The sequence below is a fragment of the Rhamphochromis longiceps genome, linkage group LG19 (genome assembly GCF_057381845.1).
Source record: "Rhamphochromis longiceps isolate RC_006_pf linkage group LG19, R_longiceps_female_GT1.1, whole genome shotgun sequence".
In the NCBI taxonomy this organism is placed as follows: domain Eukaryota; kingdom Metazoa; phylum Chordata; class Actinopteri; order Cichliformes; family Cichlidae; genus Rhamphochromis; species Rhamphochromis longiceps.
Window position 1 is genome coordinate 4,114,659 of NC_140575.1, and position 27,209 is coordinate 4,141,867.

The 27,209-nt window shown below is 42.2% G+C and overlaps 1 protein-coding gene across 2 annotated transcripts in view; it reads left to right on the forward strand.

Annotated features, from left to right (window-relative positions):
* galcb (galactosylceramidase b) overlaps positions 1-26,276 on the forward strand; it is a 48,425-nt gene extending 22,149 nt beyond the window's left edge. For both annotated transcript variants that reach the window (XM_085392431.1, XM_085392430.1), the window contains exons 8-17: positions 12,307-12,462; positions 12,669-12,793; positions 13,179-13,306; positions 13,427-13,516; positions 13,602-13,691; positions 13,780-13,924; positions 14,031-14,211; positions 14,385-14,548; positions 24,658-24,734; positions 25,369-26,276. In XM_085392431.1, coding sequence (XP_085248557.1) covers positions 12,307-12,462; positions 12,669-12,793; positions 13,179-13,306; positions 13,427-13,516; positions 13,602-13,691; positions 13,780-13,924; positions 14,031-14,211; positions 14,385-14,548; positions 24,658-24,734; positions 25,369-25,512 — 1,300 coding nt within the window. In that variant the 3' untranslated portion in view covers positions 25,513-26,276. The remainder of the gene's footprint in view (positions 1-12,306; positions 12,463-12,668; positions 12,794-13,178; positions 13,307-13,426; positions 13,517-13,601; positions 13,692-13,779; positions 13,925-14,030; positions 14,212-14,384; positions 14,549-24,657; positions 24,735-25,368) is intronic.
* Positions 26,277-27,209: the final 933 nt, after the last annotated feature.

Consider the following 27,209-nt stretch of genomic DNA (forward strand, 5'->3'; position numbering starts at 1 on the left):
CGCTCTTCCCCTCGCTGAGAACACCTCTGCTGAGTTGGGCTAGCTATCTGCTGCTAGTTAGGTCCGTTGTCTGCTGACTTGAACTTAACTTAACTGCCGCTGTTGGTGTTAGTCTCCATCGCTGGTTCCTGATGACAAGCCCGCTGGCACCTCTTCTTAACGAGGTCAGAGTTGCCACGGATTACATCATCCATGCGTCCCGCTGTGCAGTGCTCTCCCTGGGCAGAGGGATGGCTTCGACAGTAGTAGCGCAGAGGCACCTGTGACTGACCTTCTCTGGCGTCCCGGATAGGGACAGGGCTGTATATCTGGACTAACCAGTGTCTGCGGCTAAGTTATTCGGACATTCACTAGATTCAATCTGAGGAAGAAGCAGACAGAAGCTTTGTGCGACATCATCCCCAAACGTCAGGCGAAACCCAAACCCACAGCTACCTCGCACAGGCCCGCCACTCCTCTGCCAACTGGCAAAAGACCGGCGCCCACTGCTGCAGTGGGTGTGCCGCCAGCGGGAGCACATCCTCCACCCTGAGCTCCGCACCAGTCAGCCTGGAGCAAAGGACAACCCTTGGACCCCCGGCGGGACCCGACGCCCAGGAGGAAGCCTCAGCCCTCCTACAGTGGCTTGCAAAAGTATTTGGCCCCCTTGAACTTTTCCACATTTTGTCACATTACAGCCACAAACCTGAATCAATTTTATTGGAATTCCATATGAAAGACCAATACAAAGTGGTGTACACTTGAGAAGTGGAACGAAAATCATACATGATTCCAAACATTTTTTACAAATAAATAACTGCAAAGTGGGATGTGTGTAATTTATTCAGCCCCCTTTGGTCTGAGTGCAGTCAGTTGCACATAGACATTGCCTGATGAGTGCTAATGACTAAATAGAGTGCACCTGTGTGTAATCTAATGTCAGTACAAATACAGCTGCTCTGTGATGGCCTTAGAGGTTGTCTAAGAGAATATTGGGCGCAACAACACCATGAAGTCCAAAGAACACACCAGACAGGTCAGGGATAAAGTTCTTGAGAAATTTAAAGCAGGCTTAGGCTACAAAAAGATTTCCCAAGCCTTGAACATCCCACGGAGCACCGTTCAAGCGATCATTCAGAAATGGAAGGAGTATGGCACAACTGTAAACCTACCAAGACAAGGCCGTCCACCTAAACTCACAGGCCGAACAAGGAGAGCGCTGATCATAAATGCAGCCAAGAGGCCCATGGTGACTCTAGACGAGCTGCCTCATTTCCGCAGAGTCGTAAACAAGACAGTCAGCATCAAAGCAGCAGGAAGAAAATAAAGGTGCTATTGCAGAAAAGAGCAATACAAGTACAGCCGTTAGTTTGTTCAAAAAAAAAGGGGGGAGGGCTTCATCCCATCCACAACCTGTGAGTCTTGAACATGTATCTACGAATGTACAAGGTCAAGATGCTAACACTCAGACAGCTCTTGAATGCAGTTGGTCCGGGAGATTGGTTTGCAACAATCGATCTAACAGATGCTTATTTTCATATGACTATACACCCGAACTACAGGCAGTTTCTGAGGTTTGCATTCGAGGGCGTAGCCTACAAATACTTGGTGCTGCCTTTTGGGTTCTTGCTTGCTCCTTGCACCTTTGCAAAATGTGCCGAGGTGGCGCTAGCACCCCTCCGAGAGAGAGGCATCCGCATCTTAGCCTACCTAGACGACTGAACTCTCGTAGCTTGCTCCAGAGAGCAGGTGGAGACTCAGTTGTCACTGGTTTTGTGACACATTCACACACTGGGTTTCTCTGTGAACTTTCAGAGCTCGCTAATCCCGAGTCAGCAGATTTATTTCCTCGGTTTAGAAATATGCTTGCTTTCCAGCCGCTCACGTTTGTCAGAGCATCGCTTCCTCATTCAGGTTCAGCTGGGACGCAGACTGCATTTCCAGATGATATTAGGTTTGTTGGGCATGATGGCATCTATGATCGCCGTAGTGCCGCTTGGACTTTTAAAGATGAGTGTTTCAGTGCTGGATTCTCTCTCATTGCCTGTGGGCATCGTGTCACCTCGGGAGGAGGCATGCTAGCTCTCCGTCCCTGGAGGAAGCCCAGGCTGTTGCATCAGGGCTCTTGGACTGGGAGGGTGTTGTTTTGCTAGGTGGTGTCCACAGATGCTTCCCTAAGGGGGTAGGGAGCGCTGTGCGGTGCATCAGTGAGAGGGATCTGGTCCCCAGCCCGGTGCGAGCTGCACATCAACCACTTAGAGCTGTTAGCAGTGTTCTTAGCTCTCAAACATTTCCGTCCAGTCCTGGAGGGCCAACATGTCCTAGTCAGGACGGACAATTCAACAGTAGTCTCTTACATAAACAGGCATGGAGGAATACGCTCCTCTCAACTGTTGAAGCTGCCTCGCTCTGCTGTTATGGTGCAGTGTTCATTTTCTGTCTCTAAGAGCCATCCATGTTCTGGGTTACCTGAACTTGGGGCCAGACCTTCTCTCTAGTGGGGGGTCCTCTGGTGAGGGAATGGAGGTTGCACCCTTTGATAGTGGCTCAGATTTAGGATCTGTTAGGCAAGGCACAAGTAGATCTTTTTGCCTCCAGGGTAAATACTCACTTCCACATGTTTTTCTCCATAATCAACCACGATGCACCGTTGGGCATGGACACGTTAGCACACCAATGGCCAGACGTGCTCCCTTGTGCATTTCTCCCAGTGAAAATGACATCTCCAGTTCTGGAGAGAGTGCATCAGCAGTCGCTCTCTCTGATTCTAGTGGCCCTTTGGTGGCCCACAAGGTTGTGGTATGCAGAAATAATCAGCCTGCTAGCAGCGAGTCCTTGGCAGCTTCCTCTCCGCGGGGACCTCCTCTCTCAAGGTGCGAGGAGAAGTGGTTCATCCACGCTCGGATCTGTGGCGGCTTTATGCTTACCTGCTGAGAGGTCAAACTTGATTGCTAAGGGTCTGCCAATAAGTGTGATAGCGACAATTCAGAGCATTAGGGCCTCATCCACTAGAGGCTTGTATGCTTACAAATGGTGAGCTTTGAGCAATGGTGCCAGGATTGCCATACTCTCCCATTTCAGTGCTCTATTGTGGTTGTTTTGACATTCCTGCAGGAGCTGCTAGATAAGGGCCTTTCATTTTCAACAATTAAGGTTTATTTAGCAGCTATATCTGCTTGTCATATTGGCTTTGACGGGATGACATCAGATGCATCTCCCCTTGCCTTACGTTTTCTGAAAGGGGTTCACCGGCTGAGACCCATGCTTCTGCCCAGTGTCCCTGCTTGGGTCTTATCTTTGGTGCTGGAGGCCCTTTGTGGCCAACACTTTGAACACATTGAGACTTTGGATATGAAATTTCTCTCATATAAGATGCATTACTTCTCACTTTGGCTTCACCAAACACATGTCTGTGTATTGCGTTCAGATGCTGCCTTTTTTCCCAAGATCATGCCAGCATCTTATAGCTCAATGGAGTTTGATTTGCTGAGCTTTTGCTCCCCTCCTTTTGTATCTGAGGAGCAGAGAGGGCTACATTCTCATTGTCCTGTGCGTGCGCTACGTACCTACATTGAGCATACTCAGAATATGCATTTATGTAACCAGCTGTTCATCTGTTTCGCTAGTCCAGCCAGAGGTTCCACCAGGGGGATGGCAACTTCATGGGCTCTTTTGGGGTGCCTATAGCTGATATTTGTGCAGCAGCTAGTTGGGCATCACCACACACTTTTGTGTGGTTTTATTGGTTCGACATTAAAGCCCCTTTGGTGGCTCGCACTGTCCTTTCTGCTGGGTCTACTGCACACTAAGGTGGTGGTGGTCCAATTCCAGTTCAGTGGCTGCTCTGCAGGGTGTGTATATATCTTCCATACTTATGTGTTGTACCTCGCTCCTCTCCTTCAGGGAACAGAAGTTATAGACATAACTGTGTGTTCCCTTTCAGTTGATTCACTCGGTACAACACAAGGTGGCCCCACTGAGCAGTTTGGCTCGGTGAAGAGCGGCTATCGAACTGAGGGATGTCTGTGATGACAGCGGTTATATGTGCAGGCGGCGCTATACGCATGTCATCACGGGTCATCTGACTTAAAGGCATGAATAAAGGTTTCCTCAGACAGGACACGTGAGGGCATGATATCCCATACTTATGTGTTGTACCTCGTTCCTCTCCTTCAAGGAACAGAAGTAATAGTGATAGGTTTGTAGCATAAACCTATTCGCTGGAACGTTAAGGACAACTTACTACACAGCAAAAGCAAGACACAAGTAGGCAAAGTTCTCTGTGTTACTCATGCATGAGGGAGGCCTGCCTGGAGCCAAGTGTCGTTCCACCCACTTGACCTCCGTCAGACTCTCAGCCATAGCACTTCTTTTATTGTGGTTACATGAATATACATAGGTTCATTAACATATGACGTCTACATACACACAAAGAGTACCTTGCCTGTGCGTTGTGTAAGTGTCTCCACAGACTACTAAGGATCAAACCTCTACCAACACGACATTGATTATAAAACTCTAAGCATAAATGAGTAGATATTTCTAAGCATAAATGACAATCCGCTATATAACCCTGACAAATAGACATAACTGTTTGCTTCACAAGCTATAAAATACAGGCTTTACAATCTGTGACTGTTTGATACTCAGCTTTAACTCCTTTTGTAGCTACTTTTGTTTTTTGTTTTTTTGCTGTATGGGAACAGCTTGAATACAGAAATCTGAACTGTGATCACCAAGTTTGACCTTTTGTATGTCCAGATGGGACTATTGCAACTCTCTTTACTTGGGCCTCCAACTCTCCCTCCTTCAGCGCCTGTAATTAGTCCAAAATGTGGCAGCATGCCTCTTAACTGGCACTAGAAGGCATGAGCACATCACCCCTACCCTCGCTAACTTACACTGGCTTCCCGTCAAATATCGCATTGATTTCAAAATCCTTCTGCTCACTTTCAAAATTCTAAATAACCTGGCCCCTAGCTACCTAAGTGATCTCCTTGATCTGTACAACCCAAAGAGAGCACTAAGATCCTCCAGCCAACTGCTCGTAATGCAGCTGAGGTCTTGTTTAAAAACCAGAGGGACTTCCGCTTCCGGCCGCATGGAGTGAAGTAGTGGGTGCGTTCAGCTCCGCTTATTATTTTTAAATATTGCATTTTTCCAGACTACTTAATTCTTGGTTAGCAGAAGCCACGCTAAAATGGATACTAAGAAGACCAGAAAATACACACAAAAGACCATAGACATCGATTCGACCATCTCGAGCGGGGAATATGGCGAAGCAACTAAAGCTAAAGCTAATGCTAACGTGGAGACGGGGGAGGAAGCGCCTATATCTGTGGGTACGCTGCGACCAGAAATACGTGCAGGACTGAAACCGTATGAAGACAGTTTGGACAGCATTAAAATCCAGTTGGCTAGTATACATAAAGGAATCAGCAGTGATATATCTGTGTTGCAAGAAGAAGCTAAAGCAGATATTAAAACCACCCGAGACGAACTCATGGGAAAAGTTGAACAGCTGTTCACTATGCAAGCAGAGGCAGCGAGCACACAGAAAGAGATGGAGAAGTCCCTGAGTGACACGACTGACAGGCTGACAACACTGGAAAAGTCCTATATGTCTCTAAAGGCAGACCATCAGAAGCTACAAGAGAAATGCACTAACTTAGAAGATAGAAGTCGCAGACAGAATATCAGAGTAGTTGGTGTTGCAGAAGGCGCAGAAGCGAATAACATCACCGATTTTGCCGCAAAGTTTCTGGCGGAGGTCCTCGGAGCAGACAACTTTGACTCCCCTATTGTTATTGATCGAGCTCACAGAAGCCCCAAACCACGCAGCGGGGAGCGACCGAGGCCCATTATTATCCGATTGCACTACTTCACAGACAAGGAGAAGATCCTGAGACTGTTTCGTAATAAAGGAAACTTACTCTTCAACGGGTCTCCAGTTTATATTTTCCCCGATATAAGTCCTGAGGTTGGGCGGATGCGAGCAACCTACAATCAACTGAAGCAGAAACTCCGCAGCGCTGGCATCCAATACAGCCTGTATTATCCAGCCAAATTGGTGATTACGGCAAACGGCTCCAGATACACGTTTACCGACGCACAAGCAGCTGAGAAATTTATCTTGTCCAACAAGCTGATCACATCGGAAGATGAAACTGAATGGGAGGCGCTGGCCAGCTGATCGAGAAAGACATTACTGGATGGTCACACTCACTGACTGAGTTGATAAACTCTTATTCAGGTGAAATATATTATTATGCTGTTGAGGATATTTTTACATCTTCTTCCTTTCTTTGTTCTGTTTTGAGAGAATGAATAAGTTTATAGAAGGAGAATGAATTAGAATGTGTTCGCAAGAAAATTCATAGTTAATATTTAAATTGATTAATATTAAGGTAATTTAAGTTATAAGATGATGTTTATTCTCTTACCAATGTAATCTCTTCTTGTATGTAAACCATCATAATAGGAATTAAGGGTAATGGCAGAGCCTGAACTACTTTTTTTTCCCCCTTTATTTATTAATTTTATTATTATTATTGATATTATTATTACTGTGAGTGTGCTTTATCAAAATTAAACTGGATATGAATAATATAATTCTTTAGGAGCTTAGTGGTAAGTCAGATGCTCATATCTCTCTCTGAGTTGAGACTTAAATACTTTTGTTGTATGGAGTCCCCTCTCTGTCCAAGCTCTGTTGGAGTGCTTTGGTCAGGGAGGAGCAGAGAGGAAGTAGGGACTGTTTTTGTGGGGTTTTTTGTTTGGGTTCTCACCTGCACTTTTGTTTGTATTTTGTTTGGAGGCCATTTTATTAAAAAAGGAGGGGGGAAAGGGTTTAATTGGGTTGCAAATCTTTATTTATAAGTTAAATAATGGTTATTGATAATTATAAAAACCTAGTAAATTTTGTGTCATGGAATTGTAAAGGACTCAATAGTGCTGTTAAGCGGGGCAATATTCTAGCACACCTTAAAAAACTGGGGACAGATACTGTATATCTGCAGATACTGTATATTTGCAGGAAACCCATTTGAGAAATCAGGATCATCAGAAGCTATGTAGCAGATGGATTGGGCAGGTGTTTCATTCTAACTTTACAGCTAAGAATAGAGGTGCAGCCATTATTATCAAAAAAGGGATTCCCTTCATAGCGTCAAAAGTATTATTGGACCCTCGTGGACGTTACATCATAGTTACAGGAAAACTTTATAACAATCAGGTTACACTAGCAAATATTTATGCCCCTAATGTTGAGGATGCAGGTTTTATTAAATCATTTATATCCTCTTTACCTAATATGGACACCCATAAACTGATAATTGGTGGCGATTTTAATTTCGTTTTGGATTCTATTCTAGTCTTGATAGATCATCACAAAGATCAGTATTTAAATCAAAATTTGTGAAAACTATTCAAGAATTTATGAAGACATATAAACTGATAGATCCATTTAGAGCTATTTCCCCTAACTCTAAGCAATTTTCATTTTTCTCTTCTGTTCATCATACTTATTCTAGAATAGACTTTTTCTTAATAGATTATAGATTTCTTACACAGATCCAAAGTTGTGACTATAAGGCAATAGTTTTATCTGACCATAGTCCAGTATTGCTACAACTAGCAATAGGAGATAGACCTACTGCACCAAAATGGAGATTTAATAATGGTTTGCTGTTAGATAATATCTTAGTAAATGAAATAAAGGATCAAATCAAGCTATTTATTTCAATAAATGGCACACTTGAAGTTACGAGATCCATACTATGGGACACATTAAAAGCCTACTTGAGAGGCCAAATTATCTCATTGAGTAGCTATAGGAATAAGCAACGAAAAGAAAGAGAGTTAAACATAACAATGGAACTTTTAGAAATAGACAAGGAATATGCTATCTCTCCTTCATCGAAACTTTATAAAAAGGTCCCATTGCAGACAGAACTTAAATTGCTTTATACAAATGACACGATAAGATTACTTACACAACTTCGACATAAATACTATGAACACGGGGAAAAAACAGGTAGTTTACTAGCAAGGCAAATTAAAGAAGTTGCAGCTTCAAGACTGATTACAGAAATAAGAACTAGTGCAGGGCAATTAACAACTGACCCAAAGAGAATTAATGATGTATTCCGAGAATATTATAAAGCACTTTACTCTTCAGACTTAAAAAAAGATCCAAACATAATCGAAAGTTTTTTCGATTCTATTCAAGTTTCATCTATCAATATAGAACACAAACTATTGTTAGAACAACCAATAACATTAAGGGAGATAAATCAGGCTATTCAAAGTATGCAGTGCTCGAAAAGTCCCGGTCCAGATGGGTATAGTGCTGAATTCTATAAGACCTTTAGTGAACAAATTTCACCCGTTCTTTTGGAGGTATATAACGAAGCTCTAACTAAAGGATGCTTACCTTCAACCATGTATGATAGCACTATCTCTCTAATCCACAAGCCTGGTAAGGATCCTTTGGAACCTGGTTCGTACAGACCAATAAGTCTATTGAACGTAGATAATAAAATATTGGCAAAAATTCTGGCTATGCGATTAGAGATAGTTCTCCCAACAGTTGTGTCGGAGGACCAAACGGGATTTGTAAAAAATAGACAGTTATCTTTTAATATTAGAAGGCTATTCAATATTATATACAGGGAGTGCAGAATTATTAGGCAAGTTGTATTTTTGAGGAATAATTTTATTATTGAACAACAACCATGTTCTCAATGAACCCAAAAAACTCATTAATATCAAAGCTGAATGTTTTTGGAAGTAGTTTTTAGTTTGTTTTTAGTTTTAGCTATTTTAGGGGGATATCTGTGTGTGCAGGTGACTATTACTGTGCATAATTATTAGGCAACTTAACAAAAAACAAATATATACCCATTTCAATTATTTATTTTTACCAGTGAAACCAATATAACATCTCCACATTCCCAAATATACATTTCTGACATTCAAAAACAAAACAAAAACAAATCAGCGACCAATATAGCCACCTTTCTTTGCAAGGACACTCAAAAGCCTGCCATCCATGGATTCTGTCAGTGTTTTGATCTGTTCACCATCAACATTGCGTGCAGCAGCAACCACAGCCTCCCAGACACTGTTCAGAGAGGTGTACTGTTTTCCCTCCTTGTAAATCTCACATTTGATGATGGACCACAGGTTCTCAATGGGGTTCAGATCAGGTGAACAAGGAGGCCATGTCATTAGTTTTTCTTCTTTTATACCCTTTCTTGCCAGCCATGCTGTGGAGTACTTGGACGCGTGTGATGGAGCATTGTCCTGCATGAAAATCATGTTTTTCTTGAAGGATGCAGACTTCTTCCTGTACCACTGCTTGAAGAAGGTGTCTTCCAGAGACTGGCAGTAGGACTGGGAGTTGAGCTTGACTCCATCCTCAACCCGAAAAGGCCCCACAAGCTCATCTATGATGATACCAGCCCAAACCAGTACTCCACCTCCACCTTGCTGGCGTCTGAGTCGGACTGGAGCTCTCTGCCCTTTACCAATCCAGCCACGGGCCCATCCATCTGGCCCATCAAGACTCACTCTCATTTCATCAGTCCATAAAACCTTAGAAAAACCAGTCTTGAGATATTTCTTGGCCCAGTCTTGACGTTTCAGCTTGTGTGTCTTGTTCAGTGGTGGTCGTCTTTCAGCCTTTCTTACTTGAGTGGGATTTCCTCTTCTCGACCCTATCAAAGTATGGCATAGGCCCTAATTATATCTCCTTTGTTAAGCTGCTTTACACAAAACCTAAGGCCTCGGTTAATACAAGTAATATATCTTCTAGTCCTTTCCTCCTCCACCGCTCTACAAGACAAGGGTGCCCTTTGTCCCCATTGCTATTTGCACTTGTCATAGAACCTCTTGCCATTCAATTACGCTCTACAAAAGATTATAAAGGAATAAGGAGATTTGGTGTAGAACATAAGGTCTCTCTATGCAGATGATTTTTTTGCTATATATCACTGACCCTACTAAATCATTGCCAAAAATTATGACAGTTTTAACTGAATTTGGGAAAATTTCTGGATACAAAATCAACTTAACAAAAAGCATATTGTTTCCGATTAGTTCTTTAGAAAAATTAGATAGCGCTACATTGATCTCGTTTCCTTTTACAATCTCAAATACCTTCAAATATCTTGGAATAACTGTAACCCGTGAATTCTCTGGCCTTTTTAAACATAATTTTGTTAATTTATACCATCAAACTGAACAGAACTTGGAAAGACTGTCTAAACTGCCCATCTCGCTTGCTGGCCGAGTAAATATCATTAGGATGAGCACTTTACCCAAATTGTTATTTTTGTTTCAATGTATCCCAATATTGATCACAAATTTTTTTTTTTAAGAAAATAGACCAGTTAATCTCTCAGTTTATCTGGAACAAAAAGACACCCAGAATAAAAAATATATTTCTCCAAAGATCCAAGATTACAGGAGGAATGGGGTTGCCTTGTTTTCAGTTTTATTATTGGGCCTGTAATATACGTTGTATGTCATTCTGGGGCGGGGAACATAGACCTGATTGGGAACGGATGGAAAGTATGACTTTTTTCTCCAATACTCTTAAATCTTTGGTTCATTCAAACTCAGATCTGGGTAAGCATAAATGTAAAAATCCAGTAGTGTCTGACTCACTAAAAATTTGGTCTCAAATTAGAAAGCATTTTCATTGGCGTCAATGTTCAATCTTTACACCATTAATTCATAATCAAGCATACACATTGCTCTCAGGATCAACATTCCAGCTATGGAGTTCCAAAGGGATACACACAATCAAGGATCTGTTTATTGATAATCTTTTTCCTTCGTTTCAACAACTTCAGCAAAGATTTTCCATAGAAAACAGAGATTTTTTCAAGTATTTACAAATACGTCATTTTTTTAAAGAAACGTTTCCATCCTTTCCCAATGAACCACAAAAGCTAGTTTCAGATGATCTATTCTTAATGAACCCGCTAAAGAAAGGAGCTATTTCTAGGATCTACAACCAACTTTTGCAAATAGACAGTACAACTACATTGGACCACTTGAGATATGCTTGGAGTGAAGAACTGGCTACTAACATCACTAAAGATCAATGGACTAAGGCACAAGAACTGGTTCACTCCACTTCTGTCTGCTGCAGGCACAGACTACTACAATTTAAGGTCTTGCATAGGCTCCATCTGTCTAAATTGAAGGTTTCAAGGATGTTTCCAGGGGCTGACTCAAGATGTGATCGATGTGGCCAGAATTCTGCCTCATTGTCACATATGTTTTGGACATGTCCTAATATCGCTACCTACTGGTCTAAAATATTTAAAACTTTGTCTGATATTTTTAAAAAACAGCTCCCCCCAGACCCAGTAATGGCACTATTTGCTGTAGCTACAGTTAAAAACTTAAATAATAAACAAATTCGTGCTCTGAGTTTTATAACATTGCTTGCAAGACGCCTTATACTTCTAAATTGGAAAAATAAAGCCCCCCCAACTCATTCTACTTTATTAAGAGACACAGTGTATCATTTACAGTTGGAGAAAATTTAATTTTCATTAAGAGATAATGTTAAACAGTTTTACCTAATTTGGCAACCCTTTATAGATTACTTTAATAAGTAAAACTGGGAGGTATGGCCTCCTCCCATATCTGCCCCAAGATTATATATATATGGGTCTACGCAGGTGTTGTTGTTTTTTTGTTGTTTTTTTTTGTTTTTGTTTTTGTTTTGTTTTTTTGGGGGGGGTTCGTTTGTTTTGGTTTGTTGGTTTGTTTTTGTTTGTTTTTGTTTTTTCCCTCTCTCCCTCCTTTGAATATACTTATTTAGGATAATAAATGTGTATGTATAGACATAGATATGATTGTTTATATAATGGTAATTATATTTTATGTAAAAAGGATGGGGAGAGGAAGGGAGGGAAGGGGGAAAAAGAGGGGAGGGGAAGGGAAAAGGGGAAAAAAAAAACGATGTCAATGTAAATGAGATATATACTTTGTTGCCTGATTTGAATAAAGAAAGGAAAAAAAAACAAACAGAGGTGACCATGCCTTTGACATTACCGCCCCTAGACTCTGGAATAATCTCCCAGTTGATATCCGTAAATTGGAATCAACTCAGTCGTTCAAATCATGCTTAAAACACACCTGTTCAACTTGGGGATGGCAAGTGTCCTGCACTACACCATGCAATGTAATTTTAATTGTAACTGTACTACTTGTTCCTTGTTCTGCCCGCATTGCAGTACACTAGTCTTTCAAATGTGCTATAGAAATTAATTTTGACTTGACTTGACTTTTGTATGTGGTGATCAGGGCTCACTACCCGGGTACCACCACAATAACAGAGGCCCTGAAGACACAGAAGAAGCTGTGGTCGTCAGAGGACTACAGCACCTTTAACAATGAGGTGGGAGGAGGTTGTTGGGCTCGTATCCTCAACCAGAACTATGTCAATGGACAAATGACAGCGTAAGTTAAAAAACAAGCAGTACATGCCAGTAAAAATATTAAACATTACACAGAATGTTTTTAAATTTATTGAATTTTAATCAATTTGATGGTAAGTTTATTTTTAGTTAGAATAAAGTGTAAACTTGGTGAATACATGCTTTGGACAGACTGTTAAGCCTTAATGTTGAACAATGTGGTTAATATGACTGTGATCCTTCCTCCAGCACCATCTCCTGGAATCTGGTGGCCAGTTATTATGAGGATCTCCCATTCGGCAGGGATGGGCTCATGACAGCTGAGGAGCCCTGGAGTGGCAACTATGTGGTCGAGTCTCCAATTTGGATCACGGGTCTGCATACAGAGACAGATAGTTTGAAAATGTGTTTCAGATCAACATAACATTTCTCATAATAGCAAAGTTATTAGAGAGTGGTCAGTGGTCATAAAGGTCAGCAGTGTACTTTTAAATCCAGAAATCATGACACCAACCCTTAAGGTTCTGAGTAAATATAATTCATTATGTCACTGCATTTTTAGTGTTGACTGTATGTTGCATACTGATGGGGTAGACTGCATAGAAGACATCTCACTTGTGAGACAGATTTGATGGGTTGGCGAAAGTTTTGGCATGAAAGCAATCTGATTTTTTTTTAGAAGTGAATTAGTTTGGTAGTTGTTAGGTCTGGCTGAGTGATTGTTTTGTAACCCTTTGTTTTCAAATGTTTTCCTTGCAGCCCACACCACACAGTTCACCCAGCCAGGATGGACCTACCTGCAGACTGTTGGACATCTGGCACAAGGTGGAAGCTATATTGCCTTGACTGATGGGAAGGGAAATCTCACTGTTGTCATAGAAACAATGGTAAGTTAGTTACACACACACACACACACACACACACACACACACACACACACACACACACACACACACACACACACACATGAATGCTCCTTTTAACAAAGCTTTTTGTTTCCTTTATAGACTCACAATCATTCAGTGTGCATAAGACCTCCACTACCTCCCTTTAATGTAACATCCCAAAATGCAACTTTCTGGCTAAAGGGGTCTATTGTAAGTTCATGTTATCTTCTTGAATCTTGCTTAGAGTTTCTGACTTGTACATCTCTCATGTTCAAGATTATTTATTTCTTCTTAGGCATCCATTAAAGAGCTCCAAGTGTGGCGGTCACAGTTTGACTTTAAGACGAACAAGCCCTCCTTTTTTGAGAAACTAAAACCCCTGAAGGTGCTGTTTACACTCTGAAGAAAGATGCACCTCAGTGATATGTGGGCACCAGTTTGTCAACTGTAACACTGTCTTTATATGACATTAGCTTGTAGATGGCTCGTTTACCCTGAATCTGGCTGAAGACGAGGTTTACACACTGACCACTGTTAGCACAGGAAGCAAAGGCAGCTATCCCGACCCACCTCCCTCAGCTCGCTTTCCTAAAGTGTACAAGGATGACTTTGATGTTCGTAAGTTAACCATGTGCATGAACCCAAAACTCACCGAATTTTTAACGTCCATTAAAATGACATAAAATGTGACCTTTATTTTAAATCTGCTTCTGTGTATGTATAGGAAGCCCACCTTTTTCAGAAGCTCCATACTTTGCTGATCAGACAGGAGTGTTTGAGTACTACATTAACCTGACTGATCCTGGACCTCACGTTTTCACCTTAAGACAGGTTCTAACAGAAAGGCCCATCACATGGGCAACGGATGCTGATCAGACCATTAGTGTCATCGGAGACTATTACTGGTGAGTAGTCCTGTGACTACTATGATTACCTTAGTTGGGTTAGTCACTACTATCACTAACCCAACTAAAGTAATTCATGGGGTGTCTGTGGCTGAGGAGGTAGGCAGACACACACAGACACACAAAATATATATTTTTTTTTCTCCACCCTGTTACATTGTTATTTTATACAGGCAGAGCCTGACAGTGACATGTGACGTCTTCATGGAGAAGATGAATGCTGGTGGTGTGTTCATAGCAGCCAGAGTGGATAAAGGGGGACAGTCAATCCGCAGTGCTAAAGGAGTCTTCTTCTGGGTGTTTGCTGATGGCACCTACAAAGTTACCAATGATCTTGGTCAGTACAATCTGTCTCTGCTCCAACCTTCTATAAGAATGATCAAAGATGTCCTACCATTAGTTAATGATTGAGTCCTAAAAAATGATCAATCTGTCTTTATTAATGGGCTGTGTACCACAGGGTTTTGATGTTCCACTAGTTAAACCATTACTTACAAAGCAATCACTTGATCCCGCTGTCTTAGCTAGTTCTAGGCCAGTCTTCAACCTTTTGAAAATTGGCCTAACATTAATATTAGATTTGTCAACTCTTTCTCAAATTTTTGAAAGAATAGTCCTAAAACAAGTAACTGATCATCTACAGCGGATTGATTTTTATTAAAAATGATAATAATACATTTTATTTAAAAGGCGCCTTTCAGAACACTCAAGGACACTGTACACAGCAGAATAATAAAAGTAACATAAAAGCCTGCAGTTTACATAATCATAAAAACATAAGACATAACACAAATATAAAATTAGAATAGTTTCAGTCAAGTTTCACAACTTATCAAAGTACTGAAACAGCATTAGTTAAGGTTGCACATCATCTCAGTACAGCGTTCCATACTGTTGCCCATTAGTGATGGGATTTCCGACTCTTTTTAGAGATCCGGCTCTTTCGGCTCGGCTCACTAAAAAGAACCGGCTCTTCAGGTTGGTTTGTTGCTTTAATTAATTTATTATCAACAATAATATAAAATTATGCGCAAAAGGAATTACTAATGTAAAAAAGTGGTTTTATTTATATATGTTTAAATATAAATATATGCGGTGGCCCCTAGAGACAAAGCACGTGCAAACTCTAAAGCATATACAAACTCCAAAACACATTTCTAGCGTTAACTGAACTTCCAAAACAGAGCTACCTAGATCACTTAAATTACACAATTGAAAGCATATGTGTATTGTTTGTGTATTTATAGACAAGCACTCACATATATTCAAATATTTTTTTTAAAAAAAAGTTCATTTACCTGTTTCAGCTAAACGGGCTGGCCTCGTTTTGCGCCGACAGAAATGCAGCTCTGTGTGGTAAGACTCGCGGTGGCGGCTTGTGTGTTTACATCAACGCGAAATGGTCCAAGAACTCTGTGCTAGTTTCTAGTTATTGCTCATCGCTGGTGGAGTTTGTGACTGTTAGATGCAGACCTTTTTATTTACCACGGGAATTCACCACTGTTTTCATTATCGGAGTGGCGCTTAGAAGAGCTAGGGCCGAACTTTCTCGGGCCATCAGAGAGGCGAAGCGCGCACACGCCCAGAGAATCCACAACCACTTCAAGGACAGTGGCGACACACGGCGCATGTGGCTGCTGAGCATCAACGGCTCCTCTGTGGAGATCGTCGACAGCACCAAATTCCTGGGCGTCCACATGGAGAAGGACCTTGGCTGGTCCCTCAACACCAGCTCCCTGCACAAGAAAGCCCAACAGCGTCTCTTCTTTCTGAGAAGACTGAGAAAGGCTCGGCTTCCACCACCGATCCTGACCACCTTCTATAGAGGAACTATCGAGAGCATCCTGAGCGGCTGCATCACTGTCTGGTTTGGGAACTGTGCCATATCGAACTGCAAGACCCTACAGCGGATAGTGGGAACAGCAGAGAAGATCATCGGGGTCTCTCTCCCCTCTATTGAGGACATCTACACCACACGCTGCATTCGCAAAGGCACCAGCATTGTGGCTGATCGGACACACCCCTCTCACACACTCTTCACACTCCTGCCATCTGGAAAAAGGTACCGAAGCATTCGGGCACACACATCCAGACTGTGCAACAGCTTTTTTCCACAAGCCATCCGTCTCCTCAGCAAAAAGGGACTGGACTGATAAACACACACACACACACACACACACACACACACACACACACACACACACACACACACACACACATTATCACTCAGCTTAACTCAACTACCTCAAAACATTGAGACTGCCCTGACTAATCAACACAAGTGCAAACACACTGACCTACACCACCAAACTATCGTACACACCAACCTGTAAATGCTCTTTTGCACAATATTATTACTGGACTTTTTGCACTAACTTCTTTACTTCCTAATTTTTGCTGCTACACTAAGGAATGTTTACTGTTCCTCCTCTACCTCAACTCATCATCACAAAACCTTATTATTATGTTACGTTGTGTTTTTTTGTCACACTGTCACTTTGCTGCTCTTGTTTGCACATTTACACGTGCACTTTGTTGTCTGCTGTCTGTTAACAAGAAAAAAAAAGTCTTCCTTAGATAGTTAGATAGTTAGTTTTTGTTAATTTATGTTGTAATTTAAGATAAGATAAGATAAGATAACCTTTATTAGTCCCACACGTGGGAAATTTGTTTTGTCACAGCAGGAAGTGGACAGTGCAAAAGTTATGACGCAAAAATTAGAATACAATAAGAATAAATACAGTACACAGCTGTACAGAATAGAATAAAATAATATACTATATACAGTAGAATAAAATAGAATAAAAATATACAATAAGATAAAAATAGAATACGAATGCTATATACAACTGAGTAAAAATACAACGATGCCAGAAAAGATTATTGCACTTAGTGTTATTGCACATGTGTGGATGTGTGTGTTTGTTCAGTTAAAGTCTTTGTTGTGGAGTCTGACAGCAGTGGGGAGGAAAGACCTGCGAAATCTCTCCGTCCCACACCGTGGGTGCCGCAGTCTCCCACTGAAGGAGCTGCTCAGTGCTGTCACAGTCTGCTGCATGGGGTGGGAGACGTTGTCCAACAGGGATGACAGCTTAGCCGCCATTCTCCTGTCACTCACCACCTCCACTGGGTCCAGAGGGCATCCTAGAACAGAGCTGGCCCTTCGGATCACCCTGTTCAGTCTCTTCCTGTCCCCAGCAGAGATGCTGCCGCCCCAGCAGACCACACCATAAAAGATAGCAGAAGCCACCACAGAGTCATAGGTCTTCAGGAGTGGGCCCTCCACCCCAAACGACCTGAGTCTCCGCAGCAGGTACAACCTGCTCTGCCCTTTCCTGTAGAGGGCGTCTGAGTTATGAGTCCAGTCCAGTCTGTTGTTCAGATGAACACCAAGGTACCTGTAGCTGTCCACAGCCTCAATGTCCATACCCTGGATGTTCAGTGGTTGCAGTGGAGAATGCTTGTGCCTGCGGAAGTCTACCACCAGCTCCTTGGTTTTACTGGCGTTGATCTGGAGGTAGTTCAGCTGGCACCAGTCCACAAAGTCTTGAGTCAGTCCTCTGTACTCCTTGTCGTCCCCATCAGTGATGAGGCCGACTATTGCAGAGTCATCAGAGAACTTCTGCAGGAAGCACTGGGTGGAATTGTGGGAGAAGTCTGCAGTGTAGATGGTGAAGAGGAACGGCGCCAGAACCATTCCCTGTGGGGCCCCCGTACTGCAGACGACCCTGTCCGGCACACAGCCCTGAGTCCTCACATACTGTGGTCGGTCGGTGAGGTAGTCCAAAATCCAGGTAGTGAGGTGATGGTCCACTCCAGAGTTCTCCAGCTTGTCCTTCAGAACCGAGGGAAGAATAGTGTTGAAGGCACTGGAGAAATCAAAGAACATGATTCTCACAGTGCTTCCAGCGGTCTCCAGGTGAGCGAGGGAACGATGTAGGAGGTGAATGACGGCATCATCCGCTCCAATGCCAGGCTGGTAGGCAAACTGAAGTGGGTCCAGTGATGAGCTTGTTAGGCGCCGAAGCTGAGCCAGGACCAACCGCTCCAGGGTCTTCATCAGGTGGGATGTCAGAGCCACCGGCCTGTAGCTGTTGAGGTCCTTGGGGCGTGAAGTCTTTGTTAGTCTATGTTAGGTCAGTCTGTCTTGTCTCTGCTAGCCAGCTAACTAGGCCTCTTAGTTAGCTAGTTTAGTGTTTTCTGTTAATTTATGTTGTAAATTTATGTTGCATGTAGCACCTTGGTCCTGGAGGAACGTTGTTTCGCTTCACTGTGTACTAACTGTATATGGTTGAAGTGACAATAAAGCCAACTTGACTTGACTTGACTTACTACCACACACCAAATCCGATTGTTGATACTTCCTGGCTTGTGTAGCCACTAGGTAACAAAAGCTCAACACTGCGCCCTAGCATCCTGGAGCACTTCTGTTGTCTTTTGTATGTGCTTCAGAATTTGTACATGCTTCTGGGTTTTTACGTGTTTTGGAGTTTGTACGTGATTCTGAGTTTGTACATGCTTCTGGGTTTTTATGTGTTTTGGAATTTTTACATGTTTTGGAGTTTGTACGTGCTTTGTCTCTAAGGGCCACCATAAATATACTTTATTTATTCACTCCACATAAAATGTAATAAATAAATCATATACAGTGGGGCAAAAAAGTATTTAGTCAGCCACCGATTGTGCAAGTTCCCCCACCTAAAATGATGACAGAGGTCAGTAATTTGCACCAGAGGTACACTTCAACTGTGAGAGACAGAATGTGAAAAAAAAATCCATGAATCCACATGGTAGGATTTGTAAAGAATTTATTCGTAAATCAGGGTGGAAAATAAGTATTTGGTCAATAAGAAAAATACAACTCAATACTTTGTAACATAACCTTTGTCGGCAATAACAGAGGTCAAACGTTTACTATAGGTCTTTACCAGGTTTGCACACACAGTAGCTGGTATTTTGGCCCATTCCTCCATGCAGATCTTCTCGAGAGCAGTGATGTTTTGGGGCTGTCGCCGAGCAACACGGACTTTCAACTCCCGCCACAGATTTTCTATGGGGTTGAGGTCTGGAGACTGGCTAGGCCACTCCAGGACTTTCAAATGCTTCTTTTTACAGAGCCACTCCTTTGTTGCCTGGGCGGTGTGTTTTGGATCATTGTCATGTTGGAAGACCCAGCCTCGTTTCATCTTCAAAGTTCTCACTGATGGAAGGAGGTTTTGGCTCAAAATCTCACGATACATGGCCCCATTCATTCTGTCCTTAACACGGATCAGTCGTCCTGTCCCCTTGGCAGAAAAACAGCCCCATAGCATGATGTTTCCACCCCCATGCTTCACAGTAGGTATGGTGTTCTTGGGATGCAACTCAGTATTCTTCTTCCTCCAAACACGACGAGTTGAGTTTATACCAAAAAAAGTTCTACTTTGGTTTCATCTGACCACATGACATTCTCCCAATCCTCTGCTGTATCATCCATGTGCTCTCTGGCAAACTTCAGACGGGCCTGGACATGCACTGGCTTCAGCAGCGGTACACGTCTGGCACTGCGGGATTTGATTCCCTGCCGTTGTAGTGTGTTACTGATGGTGACCTTTGTTACTTTGGTCCCAGCTCTCTGCAGGTCATTCACCAGGTCCCCCCGTGTGGTTCTGGGATCTTTGCTCACCGTTCTCATGATCATTTTGACCCCACGGGATGAGATCTTGCGTGGAGCCCCAGATCGAGGGAGATTATCAGTGGTCTTGTATGTCTTCCATTTTCTGATGATTGCTCCCGCAGTTGATTTTTTTCACACCAAGCTGCTTGCCTATTCACTCTTCCCAGTCTGGTGCAGGTCTACAATACTTTTCCTGGTGTCCTTCGAAAGCTCTTTGGTCTTGGCCATGGCGAAGTTTGGAGTCTGACTGTTTGAGGCTGTGGACAGGTGTCTTTTATACAGATGATGAGTTCAAACAGGTGCCATTCATACAGGTAACGAGTGGGGGACAGAAAAGCTTCTTACAGACGACGTTACAGGTCTGTGAGAGCCAGAGATTTTCCTTGTTTGAGGTGACCAAATACTTATTTTCCACCCTAATTTACGAATAAATTCTTTACAAATCCTACCATGTGAATTCATGGATTTTTTTTTTTCACATTCTGTCTCTCACAGTTGAAGTGTACCTCTGGTGCAAATTACTGACCTCTGTCATCATTTTAGGTGGGGGAACTTGCACAATCGGTGGCTGACTAAATACTTTTTTGCCCCACTGTAATATGTCTGTGAAGGTTCTCAGTCATCCAGGTCATCGTAGTCAAAGGAGCTTGCAAAGAAAAGCGTCTGGACTTCTTTAAGTTGCTTGAAGACGTTTCACCTCTCATCCGAGAAGCTTCTTCAGTTCTAAGGTCAAATGGTGGAGACAAAACGCCAAAACACAAACTTAACAATGTGGTGTATGCTGTACAGTGCAGCGAGGAATGCTCAGACCTCTACATTGGAGAGACCAAACAGCCACTTCACAAGCGCATGGCACAACACAGAAGAGCCACCTCCACAGGACAAGACTCAGCAGTCCCTCTGCATCTTAAGGATAAAGGACACTCTTTCGAGGATGCCAATGTTCACATTTTGGACAGAGAGGACAGATGGTTTGAAAGAGGAGTGAAAGAAGCCATCTATGTCCACTGTGAGCGACCATCTTTGAACAAAGGCGGGGGTTTACGACACCAACTCTCTGCCATCTATAATCCAGTTTTGAGATCCCTTCCCAGACGCCTTAACGCCCACTCACATCCTGGGCCATCTGACCTCAGGAATTCGCATGATAAGGTGGGGCCAGGTTTCACAATGAACTCACCCGAAACTCTGGCTGATTGGGACCCACACCCAGTTTCACACCTTGGCTCAGGCGAATAGAGGATCATCAGGGGGTCCTTTTGTCCCTCTGTGGGGGGTTACTCCCACTAGGTTTATATCTGGGACTCTCCACCATTTGACCTTAGAACTGAAGAAGCTTCTCGGATGAGAGGTGAAACGTCTTCAAGCAACTTAAAGAAGTCCAGACGCTTTTCTTTGCAAGCTCCTTTGAAATCATATAATACAAAAACCAACTATTTACATTTTAAACTTTTAACAATTTAAATTTTCAGCTTTTTCCTTTTAAACAATTTTAAAGTGAAACAACACAAAACACTGCAAACCACAACACAATTAAATATAAATTAAAATATAAAAACAAAAAGAGCTTGCATATTCTGTCATATGGGCCTGCATGAATAAGCTTTCTGAATCCGTTATCATCCGCAACTGAAAATAGTTGTGGATACCTTTCTAATGTGACGTTATTGTCCCTGGCTCTCTTTCTCTCCCGCTCTGTTCCTGTGCTACTGCAAGTGTAACTACCGCCCCTCCCCCCTCTTCCCAGCACAAAGTACAAGCCTCGCATGCGGAGTGAAGCGGAAAAAAGGTGCGAGAGAGAGAGAGGGTGAGAGAAAGAAAAACAACCCCACGGCTCGCGATAAGGAGCCGGCTCGCGTCGTTCACTTCAAAGAGTCGACTCTAAGAGCCATTTCGTTCGCGAACGACACATCACTATTGCCCATAATATTCTATTAGAGCAGTTAAAGCATGTCGTCCCTCTCTGAAACAGCAGGATGGGTGTTGGTGTCCCTGTTTTGTTGGTCAAAGCGGGCAAAAAACTGGTTTAGGGTGTCAGGTAAGGTGATGTCCGGGGAGTTTGTGTGCGACTGTCCTTGTAGCCAGTGAGTGTCTTGATCCCCTGCCACATGTTTCTGGAATTGTTTGTGTTAAAGTGTTCCTTGATGCACTGTTTGTATTTCCGCTTGGCTTCTTTTATGCGTTTAAGCAGAGATTGGCGTGCCTCTTTGTTGGTCTCCTGATTTGAAGGCACTGTCCCATGCTCTTAGTAGGGCTCGCACCTCACTGTTGAGCCATGGCTTCTGGTTCGGGAACACTTTAACAGTCTTTGTTGTTGTTACACTCTCGCTACAGAAGTTGATGAATGAGAGTACAGCAGATGTGTGGCCCCCCAAGTCTGATCCTTCTGCAAATGCACTCCAATTCATGTTATCAAAACAGTTTTGTAGGGCCGTGGTGGCTTCCATGGTCTACTCTCGTACTGTTTTTACAGATGGTTTTTGTCTTTGAATTAGAGGTTTAAAGGGAGGGATCAGGGACAGAGAGAGATGGTCTGAGAGTCCAAGATGAGGCAGTGGGGTGGCTTTGTAAGCATCTGGGATGTTGGTGTAGACCTGGTCAAGTGTGTTGTTTTTGCTTGTTGGGAAGCTCAAGTTTTTAAAGAATCCAGGCAGGACAGATTTCAGGTTTGCATGGTTAAAATCTCCTGCCATGGTCACAGCGCAGTCCGGGTGCGTTGTTAGCTGTTTATTAATCGAGCGCTGGAGTAGCTCCATGGCTGACTGCACTGCAGTGGTTTGAATTACATTCATCTAATACAGGGAGTGCAGAATTATTAGGCAAGTTGTATTTTTGAGGAATAATTTTATTTTTGAACAACAACCATGTTCTCAATGAACCCAAAAAACTCATTAATATCAAAGCTGAATGTTTTTGGAAGTAGTTTTTAGTTTGTTTTTATTTTTAGCTATTTCAGGGGGATATCTGTGTGTGCAGGTGACGATTACTGTGCATAATTATTAGGCAACTTAACAAAAAACAAATATATACCTATTTCAATTATTTCTTTTTACCAGTGAAACCAATATAACATCTCCACATTCACAAATATACATTTCTGACATTCAAAAACAAAACAAAAACAAATCAGCGACCAATATAGCCACCTTTCTTTGCAAGGACACTCAAAAGCCTGCCATCCATGGATTCTGTCAGTGTTTTGATCTGTTCACCATCAACATTGCGTGCAGCAGCAACCACAGCCTCCCAGACACTGTTCAGAGAGGTGTACTGTTTTCCCTCGTAAATCTCACATTTGATGATGGACCACAGGTTCTCAATGGGGTTCAGATCAGGTGAACAAGGAGGCCATGTCATTAGTTTTTCTTCTTTTATACCCTTTCTTGCCAGCCACGCTGTGGAGTACTTGGATGCGTGTGATGGAGCATTGTCCTGCATGAAAATCATGTTTTTCTTGAAGGATGCAGACTTCTTCCTGTACCACTGCTTGAAGAAGGTGTCTTCCAGAAACTGGCAGTAGGACTGGGAGTTGAGCTCGACTCCATCCTTAACCCGAAAAGGCCCCACAAGCTCATCTTTGATGATACCAGCCCAAACCAGTACTCCACCTCCACCTTGCTGGCGTCTTGCTGGAGCTCTCTGCCCTTTACCAATCCAGCCACGGGCCCATCCATCTGGCCCATCAAGACTCACTCTCATTTCATCAGTCTATAAAACCTTAGAAAAACCAGTCTTGAGATATTTCTTGGCCCAGTCTTGACGTTTCAGCTTGTGTGTCTTGTTCAGTGGTGGTCGTCTTTCAGCCTTTCTTACCTTGGCCATGTCTCTGAGTATTGCACACCTTGTGCTTTTGGGCACTCCAGTGATGTTGCAGCTCTGAAATATGGCCAAACTGGTGGCAAGTGGCATCTTGGCAGCTGCGCGCTTGACTTTTCTCAGTTCATGGGCAGTTATTTTGCGCCTTGGTTTTTCCACACGCTTCTTGCGACCCTGGTGACTATTTTGAATGAAACGCTTGATTGTTCAATGATCACGCTTCAGAAGCTTTGCAATTTTGAGACTGCTGCATCCCTCTGCAAGATATCTCACTATTTTTGACTTTTCTGAGCCTGTCAAGTCCTTCTTTTGACCCATTTTGCCAAAGGAAAGGACGTTGCCTAATAATTATGCACACCTGATATAGGGTGTTGATGTCATTAGACCACACCCCTTCTCATTACAGAGATGCACATCACCTAATATGCTTAATTGGTAGCAGGCTTTCGAGCCTATACAGCTTGGAGTAAGACAACATGCATGAAGAGGATGATGTGGACAAAATACTCATTTGCCTAATAATTCTGCACTCCCTGTAGACTCCAATTTTTCCTGTTAAGGAGTCGTCGTCTTCATACAGTAAGGTTAATTATGGAGTTCCACAGGGCTCTATGCTTAGGCTAATTGTATGTACATTATGCCTGCTTTCTTTAGGAAGTGTCATTAGAAGGCATACTATACTGTAATTCATTATTATCAGGATGTCCTAAAAACTCCCCGAAAAGCCTTCAGATGATCCAAAATCCTGCAGCAAGAGTACTGACAGTACTGACAAAGAAACTTGAGGCCACTGCTGTTAAGATTTGGCACTGTATAAATAAAATAGAATTGAATTGGTTCATCACACTTAACTCCAAACTGAAAACCAAAATCATCACTTATAGTCTTTTATTTCGTAGACAGTTTCTCCATAATTTCCATAGTTGGACAGTTTGTTGTTTCTGTGCCTCTCATCACTGTTCTTTTGTCAACAGTTGGCGAGACTGTACTTGCAGAGGGACAGTCTGGTACTGAGGTACATAGCTGGTACACCTTGTCACTCACTGTAAAAGTAAGTAGACACTTTTTACTATTTCTAATGTTTCTTTATACTCTCACTTCTTCCACTGTTATGATGATTAAAGGAGTTTGTAATCCAATAAACCATGTTAGGACGTGGAGATTAGATCAACTCAGATTAGCTACTCTCATTATCAATAGTATTTTGAGTCAGCATCTAAATCACATGAGAGATTTAAGATGATGTATTAGCAAGACAGAGCAAAAAATCTGCCTTTTTCCTACTTGGATTTTATATGGAGGTTTGTTTGTTTTTTAGGTGATTTGTAGATTTGTAGGTGTGTTAATACAGTATGTCAAAATCAAGAAATAACAGACGTCACACTTGAGGTTGTTCTGAAAAAAGGCAAGGTAAACAGTTTGTGATCATATATGAAGACAAAATAAAAGTGAAGGATTATAACCTTGACGACACAGTTAACTGGGGCAGTAATCAGTCCTGCTTGCTGGTAGCTGTGCAGGAACAGTCCTTTCTGGTGTAGGTTATTGTGTTGACACACTGTAACTGAACATTTCAGCAATATGCCTGTCTTGTCACAGCCACATTAATTTACGAATTAACCTATGAAAAGTCTATCTTTTTGCACGGATTTGAAAATGTAAAGATGTTTTTCTCTTTACTGTAGGGACAGTATGCATCAGGGTCACTGAATGGATACCCTCTGTGGAAGAATGCTGTGATACTGACCCCAAAGGCTGGCTGGGCTGCCATAGGAACACGCTCATTTGAACTGGCCCAGTTTGATAACTTTGCTTTGGTGGCTGAGTGATGAATTAACTTTAAATCATGATTTACACTATGCTGAATGTCCTGATTCATTTATGGACTTGATTAGTACTTTACAGCCGATAGCTTCAAGCATAATAATGTTGTGTGTAAAATTTTGGGCGATGTATTGACAGAAATGGGTTATAGTATTTAATTACCATGTAATTATGCATCACTGTGTTTTTTTTTGTTGGAATGATCCTGTCATATCAAACCTCAGTCCTGAACAGAAATTAATGTCTTTCTACAGCTCACAGCCAACAAAACACTGGTTTAAGACCTTTCTTTGAAGAGATGCCAAGACTTCAAGATAAGGCTGGAATTGTTTTGGGGCATAACTTGTAGTGAATCGTGTGTTTGTAGCACATCAGAATCCATCACACTTGTACAGGATGTGCCTTATAGCCTGGTGTTAGAATCAAATGACCATATTAGTATTTGGTGTTAGCCGTGTAGTTGGCTTGTCACTACCATAGGAGCATCCCTCAGTTCCCTCAATGGGCTCCACCCCTCATTTGTTGCATCTGTTTTCAAAACAGCTAAGTTTCAACACACCACGCTTCTCGGAAATAATACTTAATGTCTTGGTGGTTTCCTCCATCGCCATCTTTTTTTATACAGTGTATGTAGAGGAAAAAAATATATCATATGGCACTGAATCCTGGAACTTTGTTTGATGTGATTGTAAATGATTTTATAGTTTGACTTTATATTGTCTTAACTGCTTTGAATAAATCAAATAGAAAGCCAACCACAAGTGTAGTGTAATCCGTGACTCCCCATTAATCATGTCTGCTCCCTACTCCCATATAGCTAACTGCACAGTCACCAGGATAACCTAAGATGGCAACACAAGCACTACATTTTAATTTACATTCATTAAAATCAGCTAAATTTAGGGTCCAATCCTGATTTATTCCCTGTGCTTTGAATACCCTAGTTGTCAAAAGTGGAATAACGCTGGGATTTGGTTTAGTCAGTAGAATCTCCAGGTTAGGATTAGATATACAAATTCTGTGGAGAAGGACAGGGAAAACTACTGGTCTAGGTGTTTGTCTTACTCATTTTTCCAGTCCTAGATTGTCCAAACTAATGTAAACTTCTGAGTACCATGGCCAAAGGATATGGAAATCTTAATTTCAGAAACTCTTATAACGCTGTTGCATCCCATGAATATGAGAATTTAAGCAGGCTTACCAAAGGTGATCACATGTTTTGTTTTTGTGTTGTTTTTGTGTTTGTTTTTTTAAACACTCACTCTACTCCATGCTGTTCATGACATCTGTGTTCTTTCTTTGCACCATGATTGGGGTTGTTGAAAAGTCCAATCATCAAGCTCTTCTCACAGTTCCATTGTTCCATGCTGGTCCGGTGTCAGGCTTCCAAGCTCCAAAGTAGAGCTTTCAAGTTACTCTGCAGCTATTTTCATTGAAGAACCTTACACACACAGAACAAGATGGAAAAAAAGTAGCAACAGTTGCCTCTGTTTTCTTGCAGTTTGCATAAGGCTCCATGACACAACAATAAACAAGGCAGCGTTCCCCACTAAAATGTATAATAATATTAAGAAAGCTCAGAAGCTGTTAAAAATCGTGGGATTAAAGTCAAGGATTTAGGTTTAGGTTAAGCTCCATGGGCGTAAACGAAGTTTTATTTTTTATTTGGGGTGGGGAATTTAAGGTATAAGGTTTCAAACCT